The sequence below is a fragment of the Rhinoderma darwinii genome, chromosome 7 (assembly GCF_050947455.1).
Source record: "Rhinoderma darwinii isolate aRhiDar2 chromosome 7, aRhiDar2.hap1, whole genome shotgun sequence".
NCBI lineage: Eukaryota > Metazoa > Chordata > Amphibia > Anura > Rhinodermatidae > Rhinoderma > Rhinoderma darwinii.
The window spans coordinates 62,038,191-62,059,269 of record NC_134693.1 but is presented as its reverse complement, the minus strand read 5'-3'; the positions used below and the strand labels follow the sequence as shown (position 1 = coordinate 62,059,269).

Genomic DNA, 21,079 nt, shown 5'->3' with positions numbered 1-21,079 from the left:
GTGTGCGACTTGATGTTGCACGATTAAAATCAAAATCACCAAATGGCCCTAGTCTTAAAATAAGAATGATGAATCTATATCCTATATTTCTGCATCCAAATGTCCATTTTTAACATTATGGGCCATAGGCAGAAATCAAGCTGTGGTATCCTATTCCAACTTCAACAATGACAACAGTTGTTTAGGTTTTTTTTGGGATTTTTTAAAAACGGCGTGCGTTTGAAGCAGGTTTTTTATGGTGTCTTTAAGTGCGTTTTTAATAAAGTTTTTTATTTTGTGTAATTTTTTACATACGTCTTTTCCTGGCATTTTTTAAGTTCTATAGAGAAACCTACGGCGAAATATGGCAGAAAAAAAACGCCATACCTAAAGCAATTTGCATTTTGATAAAAATGCCACTAACCCCCAAAACGCCAGACCATTTTATTAAATCCATAAAAATATGCCACACAACTGAAATGTTTGCATTTATAAAACTCAGAGAAAATATTTGTAATACATTTCTCTCCTTTGACTTGTGGCCCCCAACTGCGTGTTTGGAATATTCTTTAGCATTTTTGTAGTAACTTGATTTAAGAAAGTTTTTTATCGTTGTTATAAACAGTTGGAACATTCCACTAAACATTTCCTTCCTTTGTAAACAATACTTGAGGCATTCCATACATTTTGCAATGAGATTGAATCCTTTTTTGTCAATATTTACACTAATACACTGACACTTGTTTGGATTATGAACCATATGTTTTTCTCTTTATTTTGGTTATTTTGGAGTCCTTGGTTGTGATCTCTAATATTAGATAATATATAGATTTATTCTAAATGGATGATCATGTTGTATGGCTGAAAGCATATGGCAGCACTCTAAAATAGAACTCATTGCAGAGATAATGTTCCAAAAATAGCAAAGAAAACTTTATGATCCATTATACAGCAGAGGGGACTCATGAGGGGGGCAGAAGGGAGCACATGAAAGAGTCAGTTAAGAAGGAGAAAGAATCTATTCCTCTCCCCCTACAACACTGTGAGGATTCTCTTTTATTACAACAAACGATTGACTCTGAATGTGAGGTAAGGACAGTTTTCCATGAGTGCTAGGGCATGCCCAGACGTGGCAGAGTTCTTCCACCACTGTCCGCATAAATGCAGCACAGAATCTGCGTTGCAGATTCTGTTGCGGCTTTGCCTAAAATGGGCATTAAATTGATGCGGACTAGCCGTTGCGTATTGAGGGGAAGAGGGCTTCCCTTCTCTCTATCAGTGCAGGATAGAGAGAAGGGACAGCCCTTTCCCAAGTAAAAGTAAAAAGAAATTCATACTTACCCGGCCGTTGTCTTGGTGACGCGTCCCTCTTTCACCATCCAGCCCGACCTCCCTGCATGACGCGGAAGTCCATGTGACCGCTGCAGCCTGTGATTGGCTGCAGCCGTCACTTGGACTGAAATGTCATCCCGGGAGGTCGGACTGGAGGAAGAAGCAGGGAGTTCTCGGTAAGTAGGAACTTTTTTTTTTTTTACAGGTTGATGTATATTGTGATCGGAAGTCACTGTCCAGGGTGCTGAAACAGTTACTGACGATCGCTTAACTCTTTCAGCACCCTGGACAGTGACTATTTACTGACGTCGCCTAGCAACGCTCCCGTAATTACGGGTGCACACACGTAGTCCCCCGTAATTACGGGAGCCCCATTGACTTCCTCAGTCTGGCTGTACACCTAGAAATACATAGGTCTAGCCAGAATGAAGAAATGTCATGTTAGTAAAACCAATACGCTCCGCAGCACACATAACATCTGCAGACTTCATTGCGGAATTTTGACTCTCCATTCCGCAATGAGTCCGCAAGAAGTCCGCTACACGTCCGCAACAGTCAGTGTATGCTGCGGACACCAAATTCCGCACCGCAGCCTATGCTCCGCTGCGGAAATGTCCGCAACGTGTAAACGAACTCTACTAAAAAGCTGTGGAAGGCAATGGAGAAAAGTGTACGCTGCGGATTTCCGCTGCGGACTGTCCGCAGCGGAATTCCAGAGCAATTCCGCCGCGTCTGGTCATGCCCTTAGAGAAACACTCGTAAATGCCCTGAAAAACATCAGAAAAAACGGAAGCTTAACACCTCCAAACATCTGCCCATTAATTTCAATGGTGAAAACGGCGTTCCGTTCCAACAAGGTGTTTTTTTACGCGGCCGTTTGGAAAAAGTGCATGTCACTTCTTGAGCCGTTTTGGAGCCATTTTTCATTGTGTCAATAGAAAAACAGCTCCAAAGATGGCTGCAAAAAAAATGTCTCATAAAACGTTTGTGGTTTCAAAAACGGCTGAAAATCAGAGGCTGTTATTCCTTGAAAACAACTTTGTATTTTAGAGCCGTTTTTAGCTTTGCGTGTGAACATACCCTAATACTGGGGTTTTTCTGTGCCCAAATGACGTCCACAAATCCCGGACCCAACGCTAGTCTCGTGATCTGAATAAACAGTATCATCGGTACCTAGTGGTTCACTTTACCTCATTAACCTGCTTCTTATCCAGGTGAAATACTTGGCCAGAGCTTGTAGAAGCAATTTCTTCATATACCTTGTAACCCACATGACTTCTGTCATCACAGTCTCCAGTCAAGACAAACACAACCTGGCAGAAAACAGTATTAAAAGTGCACTTCTAATATTTCACTGTTATAAATGGCATTAAAGTGAGGATAACTTTATAAAAAATATTAGGGAACTGCATAAATACCATAGCAAATGTATCAGTATACCTTCACACAGAGTTTTTTGCAGGAGGAAAATTCCTCCTGCGAAAACTGCTCCAGACGGTTTTTGCACAGTGGTTTGACAAAAACTTGTCAAAACACTCGTCGAGGCGTTTTTTTCCTCCTTCTGACTGATTGAAATGGGGTTTTGGAGGCGGAAACCGCCTCAAGATGGGTCATGACGCTTCTTTTTACCGCGACGCGTTTTTATTACTCGCGGTAAAAAAACTCGTCCAACTCCCATTGAAATCAATGGGAGGCATTTTCGGGCGTTTTTTGACAAGTTTTGCGGCGCGGTTTCCGCGTCAAAAAACTCGTCAAAAAAACTCTGTGTGAACAGGACCTAACACTTACAATACAGCATTAAATTTCATCAGAATACAGGCTGCAAAGTACAACAATTTCTAACCTGTCAATGTATTCGCTATGATAAAACAATCTGTAGTGTGGAGTGTTAGGGCATGACCACACATGGCGGAATTCCTCCGCAACTGTCCGCATCAATGCCGCACAGAATCTGCGTTGCAGATTCTGCAGCGGATCTGCACAAAATGTGCAGAAAATTGATGCGGACTGGCCGCTGCGGACTGCAGGAAAAGTGCTTCTCTTCTCCCTATTCAGTGCAGGATAGAGAGAAGGGACAGCACTTTCCCTAGTGAAAGTCAAAGAAATTCATACTTACCGCCCGTTGTCTTGGTGACGCGTCCCTCTTTCGGCATCCGGCCCGACCTCCCTGGATGACGCTCCAGTCCATGTGACCGCTGCAGCCTGTGCTTGGCCTGTGATTGGCTGCAGCTGTCACTTACACTGAAACGTCATCCTGGGAGGCCGGACTGTAGACAGACGCAGGGAGTTCTCGGTAAGTATGAACTTATATGTTTTTTTACAGATACATGTATATTGAGATCGGTAGTCACTGTCCCGGGTGCAGAAACAGTTACTGCCGATCGCGTAACTCTTTCAGCACCCTGGACAGTGACTATTTACAGACGTCTCCTAGCAACGCTCCCGTCATTACGGGAGCCCCATTGACTTCCTCAGTCTGGCTGTAGACCTAGAAATACTTAGGTCCAGCCAGAATGAAGAAATGTCATGGTAGTAAAAACAATACGCTCCGCAGCACACATAAGATCTGCGGACTTCATTGCGGAATTTTGACTCTCCATTGAAGTCAATGGAGAAATTCCGCCATGAGTCCGCAACCAGTCCGCCACTGCTCCGCAACAGACAGAGCATGCTGCGGACACCAAATTCCGCTCCGCAGCCTATGCTCCGCAGCGGAATTGTACGCATCGTGTAAACGAACACTGCTAAATTAAAGTGAAAGTCAATGGAGAAACGGCTCCGCTGCGGATTAACGCTGCGGAGTGTCCGCAGCGGAATTTAAGTGCAATTCCGCTATGTGTGAACCCGCCCTTAGGGTCAGTTCACAGAGTTTTCTGTCGCTGATTTTGACGCATAAACTGTGTCGGAATAAGTGCAAAAAAATGGCCCGAATCACCCCCTATTGATGTTTTATTCATTAAATCAATGTGTTTTATGTTTTTAAAAACTTTTGTAATTAACTTTGATTATATATTTTTTTTACTTTTTAAGATACAACTTCGATGTGTCCTGCATACATAGAAGCTGTATTGATCTCTCTCTGTCGATTCCATCAATTCAGCTGAACTTACGGCTCAGTGGGTCCTGCGTGTCTCTGGCACACAGGATACACCTAATATTCATCATATATAAGTTCATAACAGATGTGATGGATATTGGGTGGATCCTGTGTATCATAGACATGCAGAATCCGCTCTCAATCGAGCCGTCAGTGCTGAAAGAGATCGTACTATACTAAAAGTGCTGAAACAGATCATACTATACAGCTTCTATGTATGCAGGATACATAGAAGCTGTATCATAAAAAGTAAAAAAAATAACAATAAAAATAAAAACACAAAACATATTGATTTAAAAAAAGAATTAATTTAATGTTTTACATAGCCTTTAACTCTGTGAGAACTTTTTGACTCTTTAAAAATTTATGGTAGACCGAAGGTCTACCAGGAATTTTGGCCGGTACAAAGAATCGCCGATCAACGAGACAGCTCGTTTGACGGCACTCGTTTGCTCTATTCACAATGTGCGAGTATGGGGATGAGAGGTCGTTACTCCGATCACTCATCCCCAATCATTTCTATCATGTCGGCAGCACGTCTCCCAGTTTACACAGGGAGATGTCATGCCGGCAACAATAATATTTTGGGCATTTAAAACAAAATAATCAGCCGATGAACGATCGTTTGCTTGTTGATCGGCTGAACGTTGTTCTGTTTACACAGGGCAGTGATCGGGAACGAGCGTTCTGTGATTGCTCGTTTTCCTGATAATTGGCTGGTGTAAAAGTGCCCTTAGGGTAGAAATGATACCGTTATTGGACAAACCCAAAGTAACATTTACAATTAGGTTTGTCTTACTACTCACTTGTGACTGTTTCTGTTGTATTAATTGTAGAACATCATTAGCAAGATGGTAATCCTTCGATCTTGCATCAGTAAACACGTAAATAAAAGATCCAGGTAGAGATATTTCCAGGGCAATTTTAATAGCTCCAACACTCATCTCCGGACAATCACCACCCCCCTGCATTACGGGAAGAAAAAAAAACATTATTTCGATTGCCAACTGGTAGAATTGTGAATTCAGGTCTAGGCTATAATACAGATTTTAGAGACCCATATACATGTCTCAGTTATTGTTATGATGATTTGCAGACAAGAACTGCAGATGTTTCCTATAGCAACAAATCTGATAACTGCCTTTATTTTCAGACATGCTTTAAAAGAATAAAAGTTGATATTTGATTGGTTGCCATGGGCAATAACTCTAGATATTTATAACCTATAGGAAAAGACTTGACGACGACGCCTTGACAGTTAATAGTGCGTCAAAGTTTTTGTTCTCCCCTTGCTACCATATACCTGGTTAACATGTCTAGGTGTGAGTGACCAGGACCCTTCTGACCACCATACTTTTTGTAGATATGTGGGATTGCATGAAGTCCTGTTGTTTATATCATCTTGTCCAGCAGCTATACTGTGTGATATTTTTAGACGTTATTATCATTTTTTCGGGCTTTATATTCCCCTTATTCTAATTGATGTTATGTTAATTATAGGTTAGTAATTTATGAGGAGACTGTTTTTGTCTAAAATAATTTTTACACCCCGTACATGTGTATCCTACTATGTAATATCTGAGCTGATATCAAAGTGTGTTTTCTTTTTTATGCAGTGTTTGGGCTATACCTTATAAGACCTAGATCTCTCTTTCAATATTCTATTTGTCATTACATTTTTATATTACTTGCCTGAATAAAATAAAGATAATTATCTTGTTTATACCTACAGTATTTGTGCATATTACCTCTTGTTTTCTCTGTTGTTCTGCTAAACAACTCCAGTTATTGAATGAACTAGTTTTCATACATAAATTCCATATTTTATTTAACATTTTTATATTTCATTGCAAACGGTGGCCATTATAGACCTCAGCTGTGGCCTAGTGGAGGACAGTGGGAGGTCACCCAAAAAACGGAATTCAGTTAAAGAGGCTCTGTCACCAGATTTTGCAACCCCTATCTGCTATTGCAGCAGATCGGCGCTGCAATGTAGATTACAGTAACGTTTTTATTTTTAAAAAACGAGCATTTTTGGCCAAGTTATGACCATTTTTGTAGTTATGCAAATGAGGCTTGCAAAAGTCCAAGTGGGTGTGTTTAAAAGTAAAAGTCCAAGTGGGCGTGTATTATGTGCGTACATCGGGGCGTTTTTAATACTTTTACTAGCTGTGCGCTCTGACGAGAAGTATCATCCACTTCTCTTCAGAACGCCCAGCTTCTGGCAGTGCAGATCTGTGACGTCACTCACAGGTCCTGCATCGTGTCGGACACATCGGCACCAGAGGCTTCAGTTGATTCTGCAGCAGCATCGGCGTTAGCAGGTAAGTCGATGTAGCTACTTACCTGCAAACGCCGATGCTGCTGCAGAATCATCTGTAGCCTCTGGTGCCGATGTGTCCCCGCTCGTCTGACACGATGCAGGACCTGTGAGTGACGACACAGCGTGATCTCTCGAGAACACGGCTGTGTCTGCACTGCCAGAAGCTGGGCGTTCTGAAGAGAAGTGGATGATACTTCTCATCAGAACGCCCAGCTAGTAAAAGTATTAAAAACACCCCGATGTACGCACATAATACACGCCCACTTGGACTTTTACTTTTAAACACACCCACTTGGACTTTTGCAAGCCTCATTTGCATAACTACAAAAATGGTCATAACTTGGCCAAAAATGCTCGTTTTAAAAAAAATAAAAACGTTACTGTAATCTACATTGCAGCGCCTATCTGCTGCAATAGCAGATAGGGGCTGCAAAATCTGGTGACAGAGCCTCTTTAAGTAAAGGCATTTGGAAAATGTTATGGTAGCCTACAGGATAGGCCATCAATATTTGATCGGTGAGGGTCCGACCTTCATTGTTTACATAGGCACAGCGGCTCATCAATACAAATGTCTGTGCCTGGTTCTGAAGTGTGGCCCCTTCATTGTGCTGTAAACGTCGGACTCCCATAGATCAAACACAAATGTTAAAGTCGCCATGATTTGTGACATTTAACATTATAAACAGAATTTCTTTGTACCCTTTGTTTTATTACATCTCTGCTCTAAAACATCAAACCAAGCCACATGTTTTACTGAGATTAATGACAGTTCTTAGTGAGTTATAAGAAGAAAAATAACTTTACTTGACTATAGTACCGGATCAAACTCATTAGAAAGGGCTTAGCAAATAATAGCTAATTACAAAGTCTGTTACTTTTGAAGCCGTGGCATGTCTTGGAAAGAGGCTTTCAAAGAGTCGGAAACAGTATATTAGCACCGCACTTAACTTGAGGTTGTATCAAACAACGGCGCCTGTGGTGTTATACCTGCTTCTAAAGGATAATTACCTCTCAAATGACAAGCAATAAAACGCAGATTGATCACTAGGGATTAGTGTTACACAATTTAATAGTTACTGACCGGGCCATAGTTATAGGGCAAGCATCAGAATATTGTGGCATAGGGAACACTAGAGTTTGCAGTTCAAAAGTCAAGTTATTTATGTCATGCTGGCCATTTTTTTAACTTTATATAGTACAAATTAAAAAATTAAAAAACACATTAAAGTAGCTGATTATCATTTGCTTTGGTGTATACTATGATAAAGAAGCCAGAACAGGAACTGTATACAGGTCTTACATTGCCCATATATGTAATCATTACCAACATATAAAAAGGATCAGTCTACAGTGCATTTGGAAAATCTGCAGACCCTTTCACTTTTTTCACATTTTGTTATGTTAAGGCCTTGTGCTAAAATAAAATAAAAATTCAGGTATTTCCCCATTATTCTGCACTCAATACACCATAATGACATAGTGAAAAGAGAATTTTAGAAAGGTTTGCAAATATATTAAAAATTAAAAACTCAAATTTCGCATGGACATAAGTATTCAGACCCCTTGCTATGACACTTGAAATTTAGCTCTGGGGGCCTCCCATTTCTCTAGATCATCTTTGAATTGTTTCTACATCTTTATTGGAGTCCACCTGTGGAGAATTCATTTGATTGGACATGATTTGGAAAGGCAAAAACCAATCCATGAGGCAGAAGGTACTGCCTATAGAGCTCAAAGACAGGATTGTGTGGGGCACAGATCTGGAGAAGGGTGAAAAAAATTCTGCTGCACTGAAAGTTCACAAAAGCACAGTGTCCTCCATAATTCTTAAATGAAAGAAGTTTGGAACAACCAGGACTCTTCCTAGAGTAATCGGGGAAGAAGGGCCTTTGTAAGAGTGACCATGAACCCAATGGTCAGTCTGGCCTGAGCTCCAAAGATCCTGTGTGCAGACGGAAGAGACTACCAGAAGGTCAACCATCACTGCAGCACTCCACCAATCTGTGCTTTATGGCAGAGTGGCCAGAAAGAAGCCTCTCCTCTGTAAAAGACACATGAAAGCCCGTCCGGAGTTTGCAAAATAAAAGCAGGTAAAGGACTCTCAGACTGTGAGAAACAAGATTCTGTGGTCTGATGAAACCAAGATTGAATTTTTTTAACTCAATTCTAAGTGTCATGTCTGGAGGACACCAGGCACTACTCATCACCTGCCCAATACCATCCCCACAGTGAAGCATGGTAATGGCAGCATCATGCTGTGGGGGTGTTTTTCAGCGGCTTGGACAGGGAGACCGGTCAGGGTTTAGGGAAAGATGAATGGAGCAAAGTTCAGAGATATTCTTAATGAAAACTTGATCCAAAATGCTCTAGACCACAGACTGGACCCAAGGTTTACCTTCCAATAAGACAATGACCCTAAGCACACAGCCAAGACAGCACAGGAGTGGCTAAGGGACAACTCTGTGAATGTCCTTGAGTGGCCCAGCCAGAGCCCTGACCCAATCAAATATCTCCTGAGGGACCTGAAAATGGCGGTCAATCGACGGTCCCCATCCAACATGACAGAGCTTGAGAGGATCTGCAGAGAAGTTGTTCAAACCAGTTGTTCAAACCTTGTGGCCTCATACCCAAGAAGACTGGAGGCTGTTATCGCTGCCAAACGTGCTTCAACCAAGTACTGAGTCTAAATGTAACGTATATGTAACGTATATGACCGAGGGCCGTCGTTCAGACTTCTGACGGCCCCGGGCATGGACGCCTGTGTTCTTGGCGGCATCACCCTCCAGGGAGATGCCGGCACTCACTTCCGGATTTTGGGACTTTTTCCCGCAGGGCGCGTGCACGGCCTTAAAGGGCCAGTGCACTGCCTTAAAGGGCCAGTGCGCGTCCAGCTGCTATTAATCAGTAACTTAACCCAGAATGCTGCTGGACTATAAAAAGGGCTCTGCAAACTTGATCCTTGCCTGAGTGTTGTTGTATACCTAAAGTTTGTCTTGCAAAGGGTCTCCCAGTGTTTTCCAGTTCCCAGTGTTACCCGTTCCTGCTGCCTGTACCCTGTATCCCATGCTACCGTGCCTCTGTGCCATCTACAGTGAAGTCAAGTCGTGTCTTCCGCTGCACCTACTGTGCCATCTACAGTGAGAGTAAAGTCGTGTCTTCCGCTGCACCTACTGTGCCATCTACAGTTAAAGTCAAGTTGTGTCACTGCTACTGTCTACATTGCCTCAGGTACCCTTTCTGACTATAGACATTGTTTTGTACCTAGTTGGCCAGCTGCTATGCCGCTACGTGGTACGGCCCAGTGGGTCCACACCCCGCGCCGTGACACTAAATACTTATGTCAATGCAATATTTTTGTTTTTCCTTTTCAATAAATTAGCAAAGATTACTAACATTCTGTTTTCACTTTGTCATTATGGAGTATTGGGTGCAGAATGATGGGAAAAACTTTAATTTGTTTTTATTTTAGCACAAGGCCACAACATAAAATCTGAAACAATGTAAAGCCTCTCAAGACTTTCCAAATGCACTGTATATGCTGCATCCCATAAATGTCAGTCTATAATTTATGATGAGCCCTAACACACCCACAAAAATAGTGTTCTCATAAAGAGGTACTAGCAACAGCAGTTTAGCAAACCACAATATATAAGAGAATTAATTTTAAAGGGATTGTCCAGTGCCTAATAACTGATGGCCTATCCTCAGGATAGGCCATAAACAACTGATCGGTTGGGGTCCGACTCCCGGGACCCCCGCCGATCAGCTGTTTTGAAGAGGCCGCAGCCCTTGTACGAGCGCTGCTTCCCCTTCATTTTTACTAGCTCACTGTGAATCGTCGACACACATTTAGCGGTGCTTTACAGTATTGCAGCCTTGTCCCATTCACTTAAATGGGAGAGGGCTGCAATACTATGAATTGCCACTACATCTGTGTCAACGATTTACAGTGAGCAAGTAGAAATGAAGGGGAAGCAGCGCCGTGGCCCCTTCAAAACAGCTGAACGGCGGGGGTCCCAGGAGTCGGACCCCGACCGATTAGCTATTGATGGCCTATTCTGAGGATAGGCCATCAGTTTTTAGGGACTTGAAAACCCCTTTAATATCATTTTCAAACAAACTGGAAGTACCATTTACATTATTGGCTATGGAGTCATTGTACTATTTATTTTATGTTGTTCATTACTGTTACATATGATTACTTTATCCCTTACTCAAATAAAAATGAAAAACTTCATTCGCATTGAAATCACTGAGTTTGTTCTAGAGTGAAACTGATAATTAATGAAAATTTTAATGGACTAAAGTCAGCAGTGGGTACCACAAGGATCGGTGTTAAATGTTTTTAATCTCTTTATTAATGACCTTGTGGATGGGATTGGTAGTAAGGTGTCAGTTTTTGTTGACGATGCGAAACTTTTTTAGGTTGCTTAAAACTCAGCTTGACTATAAAATATTATAGAAAAACCTAGATAATCTGGCAACATAGGCATGAACATGGCAGATTAAATTTAATGTTAATAAATGTTATGTAATGCACCTAGGCCGCAATTATAGTATTAATGGATATACATAAAAGGCTATGAACACCTTTGAGGGTACTGAAATCAGCATGTATATCACTACTCCATGCTGCACTCAGGCAGGGCAGCAAAAATATCTGCCAGATCCGCTATAAGGTTCTGGTGTCTGAGTGAACTTAGGGGTCAGGGGTCTGAATAAATTGAGGGGCCTTGTCTGGGCTCTGAATTAATTTAGGGGTCTAGTGTCTGAATATATTAGGTCGTCTATGGTGTGATTTAATTTAGGGTTCTGTTCTGGGGTCGAATGTGTTTTTTTTAGTCTGATTTGGGGGTCTGATTTATTTTGGGTTATAAAATACCTAAGGGTCTGGTCTGATGTCAGAATTAATATAGGGGTCTGGTTTAGGGTCTAAAACTGTCACGCTGTAGCCCAGTGATGGCATTAAAGCGGACGCAAGTGGAAAATCCTTGTAATGACCCTTTAAGGCTTAAAGGGTAACTAAGCGTTTGACAAACTTCTGACATGTCATAGTGAGTCCGAGCTCTGAGACCCCCACCAATCGCTAAAACTAAGCAGCTGAAGCGCTCGTGTGAGCGCTGAGCCGCTTCGTTTCTGTTCGGCTTTTTCTGGAAAGCCCATGTATCAGGGTACGGGCTCATAGACATTCTATTGAGTCCGTATTCTGATACATTGATTTTCGGAAAAAGTTGAACAGACATGAAGCGGGTGAGTGCTTCTGCTGTTTCATTTTATCGATGGGTGGGGATCGGACCCCCACCAATCAAAACTTCTGACATGTCACTATGAAAGAAAAGTTCAGGGTGGATGCATCTGTAAGTTATAATGCATTTTAGTTTATAATATATTCTCTGGAGTGTATTTGATTATTTGATGGGATTTCTGTAATTTCCTATTGCAAACATTTTGAGAAAATTTTAGTTTGTTGACCACAAATCTTAGGTTTTGGCTTGCCTATGTGGTAGAGTTTGTAGACTTGTACATTAAGAACTTTAAAGAGGCTCTGTCACCACATTATAAGTGCCCTATCTCCTATATAAGGAGATCGGCGCTGTAATGTAGGTGACAGTAATGCTTTTTATTTAGAAAAACAATCTATTTTAAAGCACTTTATGAGTGATTTTTAACTTTATGCTAATGAGTTTCTTAATGCCCAAGTGGGCATGTTTTTACTTTAGACCAAGTGGGCGTTGTACAGAGGAGTGTACTACGCTGACCAATCAGCGTCATACACTTCTCTCCATTCATTTACACTGCACTAGCGATATAGTTCTATCATTATGTGCAGCTACATACACAAACACTAACATTACTGTAGTGTCCTGATAATGAATATACATCACTACCAGCCTGGACGTGATGTGTATTCAGAATCCTGACACTTCTGAATCTTTTCTGTGAGATTCCAGCAAGGCAAGCGTAATCTCGCGAGATTACGATGTAACCTGTCATTTCAAACGAGATTACGCTTGCCTTGCTGGAATCTCACAGAAAAGATTCAGAAGTGTCAGGATTCTGAATAAACATCACGTCCAGGCTGGTAGTGATGTATATTCATTATCAGGACACTGCAGTAATGTTAGTGTTTGTGACTATAGCTGCACATAACGATATAACTTTATCGCTAGTGCAGTGTAAATGAATGGAGAGAAGTGTATGATGCTGATTGGTCACTGATTGGTCAGCATCATACACTCCTCTGTACAATGCCCACTTGGTCTAAAGTAAAACACGCCCACTTGGGCATTAAGAAACTAATTAGCATAAAGCAAAATATTGCTCATAAAGGGGTTTAAAATAGATAGTTTTTCAAAATAAAAAGCATTACTGTCACTTACATTATAGCGCCGATCTTCTTATATAGGAAATAGGGCACTTATAATGTGGTGACAGAGTCTCTTTAACCAAAAAACGTTTAGAGTTCTCAGATTTAACATGATATCAGCTTGTAGAAGAAACTGTTGAATGATGTATTCCAAGCGGAATGGACAGAAGCCGCACCACTAATGAATATTGATGAGCAGCCATGAAATGAAATTTGTAGTGATAAGCAGAATATATTATTTATAGAAAAAAATTAGGAAAAAAAATCAGACATGGTGCAAAATACATGAATCATAACATTGTAATATAAAAAGAGATTGAGGATTCAAAAGTTTTGATATCAAATTCTCTTTACAATATGTCAGGATTCTGTAATATGTTTACTGACCTGTACATATAGTTCTTTAAGTTCATTCTTAAATGTTTCTGGATCAGTTGTGATTGTGACTGGACCAATTTCTGGAACAAAAATGTTATTGTTATTCCATCTTAATTTGCTCTTGGATTTATTGCTATCTTGAAAAGCATTCACCTGCAGTATGTAAAAGACTCTAGCACATGCAGTAACAGGTTCCCAATCTTCAAATAGGCACTAAAGGGGTTGTCCAGGATTAGAAAACATGGTTGCTTTCTCTTAACCCCTTCCCACCAACGCCATTTTTCAGATTTTCGCTTTCATTTTTTCCGCCTCACCTTTTAAATGCCATAACTTTTTTTTTTTTCCCGCTGATACAGCCACATGAGGGTTTGTTTTTTGCTGGACTAATTAATTGTGGGGTGGAATAGGATAAAAACAGCGACTTCTCAATGTTTTGGGGGGTTTCGTTTTTATAGCATTTACCGTGCGGTAAAAACAGCATATTAACTTTATTCTGCGGGTCAATACGATTACGGCGATACCAAATTGATATTGTTTTTTTTTTAAAGTTTTACTACTTTACTACTTTTACAAGAAAAAAACTGATTGTTAAAAATTAAATTTGCGTTTTGTCGTCATATTCTGAGAGCCATACATTTTTGTCCCTTCGATTGAGTGATATGAGGGCTTATTTTTTTGCGGGGTAAGCTGTAGCTCCTGTTGGTACCATTTTCGGATACATGAGATCTTTTGATCACTTTTTATTAAAAATTTTTGTGAGAGATGAAGTGAACAAAAAACAGTGATTCTGGCATTTAATTTTTTTTAATTTTTACGGCGTTCACCGTGCGGGATAAATAAGGATATATTGTAATATTTTGGACTTTTACGAAAGCAGCAATGCCAGTTATGTTAGAAAAAAAATGTTTACATTGTGATTGGGCGACAATGGGAAACCTGCTCCAGTTGAGCCATGTTTTTCTTATACTCAGGTGGCTCTGTCCCTTAACTAGGCTACTAACTATGCTTCCGTCTCGTCCCATGGCCTGGTCCACAGTCCTCATGGTGACAAACCTTTTTTCCGTTCATGATTACACTACTTTTGAATCAGTGCTAAAGCTAGTCTGTGACTACTGTATTCTTATGACCGCAACCTGAGGATCTTCCTGCAGCAAAGTCCGTACCTGCTCGCAGGGCTTAAGGGTGTAAATGAGGGGATGCCTTCTACACCGCTCCCCAGTGTAGCCAACACCAAATGGAGTACGGCTTAGAGAATCCGCACCTCTGGTACATGACCGTAACTTTACTTTTTAACCCATTGGCCACATGCCAGGTACATGTACGTGGCAGGCGCCATGGGGAAGTATGGAGCGAGCTCACGGGCTGAGCTTGCTACATACTGAGCGGAAATCAGCTGTATGTTACAGTTGACACTTTACTGCAATGAGCGGGATCCTACTCATTTATCCATTTAGATGTTGAGGTTAATAGCAACCACAGCATCTAAGCCATTAGAAAGAGGGGACGGCCCACTCTCCCGCGACAAGATATTGTAGGGTGCCAATGGTTGTCATGGCAGCCAGGGGGGCCTAATGATGGCCCCCAGGTCTGCTATCTTTGTGCTCCTATTAAGCCCTGCATCTGTGAAAATCATGATATACATCGAGCAAGAGATCCAACGATTGCTGGTTCAAGTCTCCTAGTGGACAAGCAAATCAAAATATTATAAGTACAAAATACCCCCCTTTTCTTATTTTCCCCTTAAAGTAATGTTAAAAAATATTAAAAGTAACATAACTGGCATCGCCATGTCTGTAAAAGTCTGAACTATTCTAATATAATGATATTTAACCCGCACAGTAAACGCCGTAAAAAAAATATTTAAAAAATGCCCAAATTGCTGTTTTTTGGTCATTTTAGCTCCCCAAAAAATGTAATAAAAAGGGATCAAAACGTTGCATGTACCCCAAAATGGTACCAATAAAAACTACATCTCACCTCTGGAAAAAATAAGCCCTCACAACGCGTTCACGTAAAAAGTTATGGCTCTCAGAATATGGCAACACAAGACAAATATTCTTTTAACATTTTTTTTTCTTTGGAAAAGTAGTAAAACATTAAAAAAAACTACATCAATTTAGTATCACCATCATCGTATCGACCCATAAAATAAAATTAACATGTCATTTTTACCGCACTGTGAACGCCGTAAAAACTAAACCCAAAAAACAGTGGCAGAATTTCTGTTTTTTGCCCATTTCACCCAACAAATATTTTTTTCCCGTTTCACAGTACTTTATATGGTACATTAAACGGTGACATTAAAAACTACAACTCATCCTGCAAAAAAAGCCCTCATACAGTTATGTTGAGGGAAAAATAAAAAAGTTATGGCTTTTGGAAGGAAGGGAGGAAAAAAGTGTCTCCAAAGGGTTAATATATAATTGTCAAATTAGTTATCTCGTCCTAAGTAAAATACATTTATCCGCATAAAAAGTCATTTGCCATTTCCCCGCCTCAATTTTCTAGCTCCCCCATATCCCTCTGAAATATATAATCCTCTCCTGTGTTGTTTACTTTACAGAGCTTAGTATCATCTGCAGATATTGAAATTATTCTCTGTAAACCCTCTATAAGGTCATTAATAAACATATTGAAAAGAAGAGGGCCCAATACTGACCCCTGTGGAACCCCTTCTGGTAAATGTGACCCACTCTGAGGATGTACCGTTAATAACCACACACTGTTTTCTATCACTAAATGGTTAACCAGTTATTAACCCAGTCTCCAAATCTTGACTGTTATATATTGCAAAGTCTGGACTAATTTTTTTGTTTACTTGTTATCTGGTACTACTAGCTATTAGTATTATCCTAACGTTACAGTAGAAGACCATTATGGAGAAAGGCTACAATATTGTTAATATGAGCCAAAGAGACTGAAGTCAGGTCCATAATCAGTTCTGTAGCTGTTTGTAAGGAGGTGGTCTGCAATCGACAGAAATTCACACCCCTTACCAAGAAATGACGCCAGTGAAGCAAACTGGACTGTTATGTTATAGCCTTTAACATGTTGTCATGTTTGCACTGTTGCAAGCGGGCATGCTGACTAAGTTGGACCACTTCCAGTGTATGGGTATGTTCACACGGCTTAGCAAAATATGACTGAAAATACTGAGCTGTTTTCAGGTGAAAACAGCTCCTGATTTTCAGACGTTTTTTTAGCAATTCGTGTTTTTCGCAGCATTTTTTACTGACATTTTTGGAGCTGTTTTTCAATGGAGTCAATGAAAAACGGCTCCAAAAAACGTCCCAAGAAGTGACATGCACTTCTTTTTCGCGGGCGTCTTTTTACGCGCCGTATTTTGACAGCGACGTAACACCTCGTGGGAACAGAACATCGTAGAACCCATTGAAAGCAATGGGCAGATGTTTGTAGGCGTAATGGAGCCTTTCTTCAGGCGTAATCCGAGGTGTAAAACGTCCGAATTACGTCTGAAAACAGTGTGTGTGTGTGTGTGTGTGTGTGTGTGTGTGTGTGTGTGTGTGTGAAGATACCCTAATCCTGTATCTGGGCAGAGGAAGTCCCTGTCTACCCTGCCAAATCATGTGACTAAAGACGATAAACTGTAACCGCCAAGTCCTTTGCCCTTTTAAGAGACTGTAACTGCCAAACTGTGTGCCAACCCTGTAATTGCTACGCTAATTACTACTGCCTGTCACTATTACGCTTTGTGCCCTAGAAAAGCCTTGTTTACTTGACTGTACTTTGACTGCCTCCATTAGGGTATGTACAAAATAACGATTTTCAATGGATTTTCAGACGTTTTTTTAGCAACTCGTGTTTTTCGCAGCATTTTTTACTGACATTTTTGGAGCTGTTTTTCAATGGAGTCAATGAAAAACGGCTCCAAAAACGGCTGAAGAAGTGACATTCACTTCTTTTTAGCGGGCGTTTTTTTTTACGTGACCGTTTTTCCAAACGGTCGCGTAAAAAAACGCCCCGTCGGAACAGAACGCCATTTTTCCCATTAAAATCAATGGGCAGATGTTTGGAGGCGTTCTGCTTCCGATTTTTCGGACGAAAATAGGCCGTGTAAACAGGGCAGTGATCAGCAGACGCTCATTCAGCTGCTGATCGTATCGTTTTAAAAATGAAAAATATTATCATTGTCGGCTACACATCTCCCTGTGCCGGCATGATAATAATGTATGGGGATGAGCCATCGGAGTAACGAGCGCTCGCCACCATGTGAAAGGAGCAAACGAACGCCGATCTACGAACTGTCTCGTTGATCGGCGCTCGTTTACACGACTTAGGATGGGCCGTGTAAGAGGACCTTTATGGGTGAAAGGCTATTCAGTGTTAGCATAATTTATGGCAAGCTAAGTCTTCTTTCAATAGTCACTGATAAGACAAATTAAGACCTGATGGGTCATGCAATTTCTCTAGCAAAGTCACAAGCTATTAATTCAATTGAAGTGTTAATTCCTGTCCAGGTCATGCAGGCTTAGTTTAACATTTGATATACTCATTTATAATAAAGACTACCAGATGAACATATTAACCTACTATAGTCCTTCACCAAAACAACAGTTTCCTGCTGGGACCCAAAGTGATCTGACAGGTAGTATTCAGTTCCCCTACAGTACCACTGCAGGAGAACTGAAGTATTACACAGCTCCTAATCAAATGAATGGGCTGTCTATTTAATGCACAAACCCGCTGGGTCCTCTAGAGCGCGAGGTGCTCTTTGTAGCCGCTCAGAATTCCCTAATAGGGAATCAAAAAAATGTTTTTGTTTTTAACCGGACAATCGAAAGAGAGTATAAATTATATCCCTTCTTGGTAAAGTCTACTTGATATAAAGCTACAGATGTGTCCTTCTTTAACTAGATGTACAGTATGGCGCAAGAAGTTAATTTAAAAAAAAACCGTATACCTTTGTTGGATGCCTCCTAATTTTGCTATCTATTGCCCATATACTCCAATCTTAAAAATCTTTTTTACTGGATGGCTGTGATGGATGCCTCTGATGGTTACCAACTGTCGGCCATCCATCACCCATAGACTCTAATGTTAAATTAAAAAAACTTTAACATATTCATTTTTACTGGATGACACAAGATTGTATTGATTTGGTATTATGACAAATTATATAACTTCAAGAAAAGCTAAGGATGGACATGTCGGAATAGTTCCTTGTCAAGCATTCTTTCTTCATGGATAGGAATGTTTCCATCACTGTACAGCTGTGCTTCACCTGGTGCATCTACATTCTTCTCTGATGTATTACAGCCACTCTCAGGTCCAGGTTAAATACTTTTGGACATAAATTTGACAATAAAGCTCACAATCAGTCCCTATTTATAAAGAAGTATTAAAACAAAGAAATCAGTGACCTAATCATATAATGTACTTTACGCCACCCCTCAGGCTTTACTTTGGACTAGTTCTCATCACTCTCAACTCCCAATATGCTACCTTGTGTAATATATTTCCTTACATGATACATATAACAATCATAATTCTTGTGGGCAATACTTTATATTGTAAAGATGGGCAAGGTCTACTGTAATGCATCTATAAATTATCTGGAATAACTGGGAAGTCAGTAATGTTATTATGTATGATGGTTACATCTGTTCTACAGTTCTTAGGGGCTGTTCACATATATTGGTAGCCCCTGTCAGTTTCCCTCTGGTGTGTTGAAGAACAGGTGGAGGGAAATAGCTTTCTATGGGATACGTACTGGCATCAGTCGTGGCTCCGTACGGCGCTGGACCTGTGCAGGAGCTGGATCCAAAAACGTTACCTGCAGCGTTTTTGGGTCCGGCTCCAAGGGAGGTCCAGCGCCGTATCCTAATTTAACTGTGGCCGGATGAACGCCGGGTGCTGCCACATCTACCTTATGGCAGCACCCGGCGGGAAAGCAGCCGGGGAAAAGATCCCTATGAGTTGAACCCAATTCTGAAGCAGGGAACCATCAGCTCCCTGCTTCAGAAATAGTTCAGAGCGGAAGAGCAAAGGGAGCTTCTCTGCTTGCCAAAGACTCCCCGGGCACAGCGCTACTTTCAGCAATGTGCTCGGGGAAGCCCTTGATGTCGCTGTCCATATATGGACAGTGATGTCAGTGGCTACTGATTGAGCGGAATTATACAGCATTATATACAGAGGGCACTGCGGAATTATCTACAGGGGTGTGTGGCACTATCTCCAGGGGAAGTGGGGTAGCACTATATACAGTGGGGGTGGTGCTATCTACAGGGGGGCACTGTGTGGCACAATCTACAGGGGGCGCTGTGTGGTGCCATCTACAGTGGGCGCTGTGTGGCGCTATCTGCAGGGGGTCTGTGTAACATTATCTACATGGGGTACTGTGGAATTATATGCAGAGGGCACTGCGGCCTTATCTATAGAGGGCACTGTTTCATTGTCTACACATGAAATTCATCTGTTTTTGCCAGAAACTGAAACACGGACACGGAATGGATACAAAACAGATGCAAAATGGCCGTCAAAAACGGACCCACACGGCCATTTTCAACAGCTGACGCCCAAACCCTGTTGTGTGAATAGAAACAACAGCAATCTCAGAGTGGTGTGGGTAGGAGATGTGGGGTAGGATTGGGTAGCTGTAAAGGTGCCAAAAACTAACTACTCCCTGAAGTTAGGGCTAGTGTTTGGCGTCTTTACAGGCTCACAAGGCATGTGACTGAATATAACACACGTGACATTACAATGTGTGTCAGACTTCAGTGTAGCGCTGAGGACATAGCAGAGAAGGGGAGCCCTGACATGATACACAACAAGTATCTAATCTATCATGTATCCAATCTATCAAAATCTATGCACCACTCTGATAAAATTGGCACATTTTCACACCCTAGACTGCCATTCTGGTGGACCAATGTGGTAAAAACTGATGTTAAAAATGGATGCTAAAAACTGATGACAACTAACAACAACTAATGACAACTGATGGTTTTGTAGTAAAAATTGTGAAAAAGCCTGATTGCAACTGATACATTTTTGCATCAGCTTTTGCATCAATTGTAATCGCTTGAGAGTCAAAAAACTGATGCTGGTGCAACTGATAGATGTGAACGCACCCTTACTGCTGACTGAGCTTTCTGTAGTGTCCATTTACAACTTGATGACATTTCATTGTATATTATATAAAATCAAGAATAAATATATTGTAGATACTACAGTACTTGCACACATATTTAAATTATTTTAAAGCCAGCCAAAATAAATATAGTATATATAACCCCGTAGGGTTTTTTAGGAAAGAATTGTAACATTCCAAAATTGTTTTTAAAATGTGCCTCTCTTTTGCTTATCTTAATTAAAGAAAAACACTCTCATATTTCCAGGCTCCAGAAATCGTAAACCAGTTAGTAAAATCACACAGACCATTAGCAAACAGGAAATGTAAGAGGAATTTGTAGAAACAAAATATTTGTAGAACTAAGGGTAAGAATCTCATCCACATAAAACCAAAATGTTCTTCATTCCTTATAGTAAACTATAGACTCCAGATAGAGAGGAATGTATTAAATATTCAGAGTACAGAATGCAAATAGTACAATGTGTGCATTAAATCAAGTGCTACATATCT

At 40.9% G+C, this 21,079-nt stretch overlaps 1 protein-coding gene across 1 annotated transcript in view; it reads right to left on the bottom strand.

Annotated features, from left to right (window-relative positions):
- The window catches only part of HMCN1 (hemicentin 1), a 345,767-nt gene that overhangs the window by 290,400 nt on the left and 34,288 nt on the right, over nucleotides 1–21,079 (bottom strand). The window contains exons 2-4 of the mRNA XM_075833451.1: nucleotides 13,486–13,556; nucleotides 5,215–5,373; nucleotides 2,502–2,624 (exon numbers count right to left, since the gene is read on the bottom strand). Of these exons, the coding sequence (XP_075689566.1) occupies nucleotides 2,502–2,624; nucleotides 5,215–5,373; nucleotides 13,486–13,556 (353 nt within the window). The remainder of the gene's footprint in view (nucleotides 1–2,501; nucleotides 2,625–5,214; nucleotides 5,374–13,485; nucleotides 13,557–21,079) is intronic.